Raw genomic sequence first — 3,653 nt, 5'->3', positions numbered from 1 at the left:
TATGTAACGTCCAAACCAGTTTGACACACAAGTGTCAAATAACTCTATCCACCGAGACTTAGATAGATAGGAAGTAACTTCACTGACCGTCTCTTGTGTAGAACTCGTGCCACCGCCTAATCGGTTATCCTAAGCATTCCTTTTAATGGGATAACAACATCAGCAGGCTGAAGTTGCTAGACGAACAAGTTAAGGTTCAACTAATAAGATGATAATCATGAAAACTAGAAGCTTTCTTATTAAAATGTCTTGAATAAAGAGAAGCTCAAAATAGTATACCTGCAATTCCTAGAAACTCCTTTGTACAAGATTAAGTGCTAAAAAACAGAGAACTAACAATAAGTACCAAAAAAGTGCTGTAAGTAACTGAACCAAAAGTCAGTTAAAAGACCTGTACTCACAGCACAAGGTCATCGTGTGACCATCCGAAAGGGCTTTTGATCACTCATTAAGTCTAGCTCTTTGTGTTTTGCTACCTCGACTACCTATCAAGCATCTCTGGCATCCAGGCCTAATATAGCAACTGGCTAGCAAATCAACATTGTTGCATCACTTAATGGTAATGTAGCGATTTGTACCATGTTTAGCCCAATAAGTCTTAAGATCGATGGGCATAGACAGATCACGGTCAGCTACTGCAAACCTTGTAAGCAATCTGCTAAAAACGCTTCCACTCATTTTCCTACCACCTAAACGAGCATGTCGTTTGTTTGGCAATTGTGGTAGTGGATACTCTGACAGATATGTAGTGCAGCAAGATGACTGCCAACCCCCACTTCCCCATTTGTAACACTGCCTAGGTATTCCTGTACATGTGCAAACAGGTATTGGCATGGTAGACTCGTCAAACTGGATCTGGTCTATCGAGCCAAGATCATGAGCATCCCATTCAGCTTTAGATCCATCTGTTGTAAGATGCCGATTCAAATCTTCATTCACTTTCTTTGTCTTCCTTGGGGATTTTGCTGACTTTGTTGACATGCCTTTATTTACTTTTGACCGTTTTACTTGGAGTGCTTTTGCAGCTTCAGATGATATGGCTGATATAGGATAAGCATCAGCTACGGGCACATCCCTATTGATACAAACAGAATCTGTGTTATAGTTGCGATGATATTTAGGTTGCTCAGGGCGCTTTGTTCCACGTGTCCTACAACCCAATGAGCCATTCGTGGTACTTTCGAGAAAGTGGAGGGCAGCTATTGCATTGTCCCTTTCTTTTATGGCAGTATCTCGCTCAGCAAATGCGGTATCTCGCTGCTGGATTGCAAAATCTCGCTCAGCGTATGCTTCCTTCTTTTCAATCACTGCTCTATTACGTTCTTCAACAGCAGCATCTCTTTCAGCAAAGACCATTCTGATTTTTGTATGCATGATGAAAGCCTCTTGGTCCTTCATCTGGTAAGGAGGTACCACGTTCCACTACAGTGAAGTAATAGTAGTGAACAACATTACTACTGATCATGATGTCAAGATATATTTTTAAAAAAATTGAAATATATTAAGCATTATTGTTATTGGATGATTCATTATATTCAGTAAATTCTTGCAATGTATTCAGTACATTCCTAGCTAGCTTGTGATTAAGGTGTTGTAGTTGTATTGCCTTGACCTTTCATAATAATTGTACTTTTCTTACCGGTGCATAACATCCTTTGGAATAATCCATTCTGTGTCTCCTATTTTCTCGTTGGCCTCCGTCGTCCATCTTATCTGTCGTGCTTGATGAGGAGCAGACTTGTATCTGCATCTATATAGTACCTTCTGGATCTAATATCAACTAGCTCACCACCCAGCAGTCATCCTGCAAAAATAAAGAGGGGAAGGAAATAAAAAGGTTGTAGAAATGTCATTTTCAAACTAGCTATTCCAACGCCGATATAACAAAATAAATCATCCATTAGTGAAACAGATGAGAGTTTCAATCAATTGTTCAAATATACAAAAGCAAATTGGCATAACATAAAAGCACGGATGCTTGTTCTTTAAAGAACTGTCTGTCATGGCAACAGCCGAGCAAAAAAAAGAGATATTATACACTCAGTAGCAACAGCGGCCATATAAATAGTGCATCCAGCATTTTGAAAACTAATCATCCCCAAACACGGACAATCCTCAAGCGGTGCTTAAGCCTCATGGTTGAAGGTACGACCCACTTTCATGCAAATAGTAGGTCAAATTGACGACAATATTTGCAAGAGGAAGGTGTATTTAAGGAGTAGATATAACGGAAGGCGGTCTTTTAGTGCTTGATAATGAAACATCTTTCCATACATCATACTACCAAGCCAAAGGGACAGACTTATCTTTCTGAGTAACCCAATTTACTAGGAATTTGCTCCTCCCAAATAATGCAAGAGGAAATGTATATCTAAGAAACAGACTTACTTGAGAAAAAGAAAAAAAAATGTTTTTCCTAATATACACAAATGAGGAGAGATCACTTTTATAGTAGCAGGAAGATGTAGTCACTGTGCAGTCACTTGTATTCATTATCCTTTCAAATATAAATCTTCATAATGTTACACCTTCTCTCTCCACTCTTAGGCCAGTTGGTTCATATTATAATCGTCAACTTAGTTGCTGCCAGTATACATGTCTTATTGCAGATTAGAGTTGACAATATATCCTGAGCACATACAATAAAAATAGTGAAACCTTCACTTCAGAAACAAAGATTACAAAAAGAATCACCTCTACTGCAAGAAAAGAAATCGAGGTTTGAGATTACATATCAATGTTAATGATTCTGATGCCATTACATATATAAAAGAAGAGAGAAAGAAACAGAGAATAGTGATATGGCACAAAAAGTCAACTCTAGTGGAGGCAAACCGGTAAGCAAGAAAGGTGAGAATCTGCATCGAAGAGTTCAACAAAACACAAGGTTACTTGTGCTGGAGGAAACAATGCCAGAAAGAAACATATCACATCCATGACATGTATGTTCACAATAACCACTGACAAAAAAGGGAAAGAGCATCAATTTAGTATACCAATAAGCTATATGTCAGAGAGTGGAGGAGAGGGATAAACTTTGCATATCCAACATAATCTCTGCTGGTGGCTGCTAAAAAAGTCATTAATTATCGGATGAGGCTTATCATGAGACATAAGATGGCAAAATAGAACAATGGAGCAAGCATAGGAAAAAACTGATTTTAGATTCAATCTCAAGAGGTAGCTAAATTTTTTTGCATATGCTTCCCATCCAATTTGAGCTTTCATTATTCAAGATTGAACCAAAGACCTGCCAACTCCAGAGTATAGCTAACCATTGGATAAAACATTACTTGGTTATTCTGATTCAAAATAATTTCAATTGGCCTAGTCGATCAAGTAGAGAGATTCCAATATACTAAAACAATGAAAATTTACAAAGCAATACAGAATCAAACTTCATAATTCAAGTCAAGGCCATCGAATTCACGTTTCCTTTAACCTAAAATGCTAAACTCCCCCTCTTCAATAAGAACCCATACATTCCATTCAAGTGAAACAAAATTTAGAAACTCACGATGAGTCATCAGAATAAATAGTAAACCTACCATTAATTTAGCAAGGCTTGATATGACTAAACCAATAACTGGGGTGTAGCCAAGGCTGAAGGGTGGTATGTTGAACAATATATATATATATATATATATATATAT

The 3,653-nt window shown here is 37.6% G+C and overlaps 1 protein-coding gene across 4 annotated transcripts in view; it reads right to left on the bottom strand.

Moving 5' to 3' along the window:
- Positions 1-215: 215 nt before the first annotated feature.
- Positions 216-3,653, bottom strand: part of LOC107011294 (protein BASIC PENTACYSTEINE5-like) — a 5,773-nt gene continuing 2,335 nt past the window's right edge. Inside the window, exons 2-4 of one of the 4 annotated variants that reach the window (XM_027919530.1) lie at positions 2,529-2,629; positions 1,640-1,804; positions 216-1,422 (exon numbers count right to left, since the gene is read on the bottom strand). In XM_027919530.1, coding sequence (XP_027775331.1) covers positions 550-1,422; positions 1,640-1,750 — 984 coding nt within the window. In that variant the 5' untranslated portion in view covers positions 1,751-1,804; positions 2,529-2,629 and the 3' untranslated portion in view covers positions 216-549. Of the gene's footprint in view, positions 1,423-1,639; positions 1,805-2,388; positions 2,414-2,444; positions 2,469-2,528; positions 2,630-3,653 lie in introns of those variants that run through there. The other 3 variants (XM_027919531.1, XM_027919535.1, XM_015210722.2) reach the window with 3 other exon arrangements.

Source organism: Solanum pennellii, chromosome 1, assembly GCF_001406875.1.
Source record: "Solanum pennellii chromosome 1, SPENNV200".
Taxonomy (NCBI): domain Eukaryota; kingdom Viridiplantae; phylum Streptophyta; class Magnoliopsida; order Solanales; family Solanaceae; genus Solanum; species Solanum pennellii.
The sequence above is the reverse complement of the archived record's forward strand: the minus strand, read 5'-3'. Positions and strand labels throughout refer to the sequence as shown.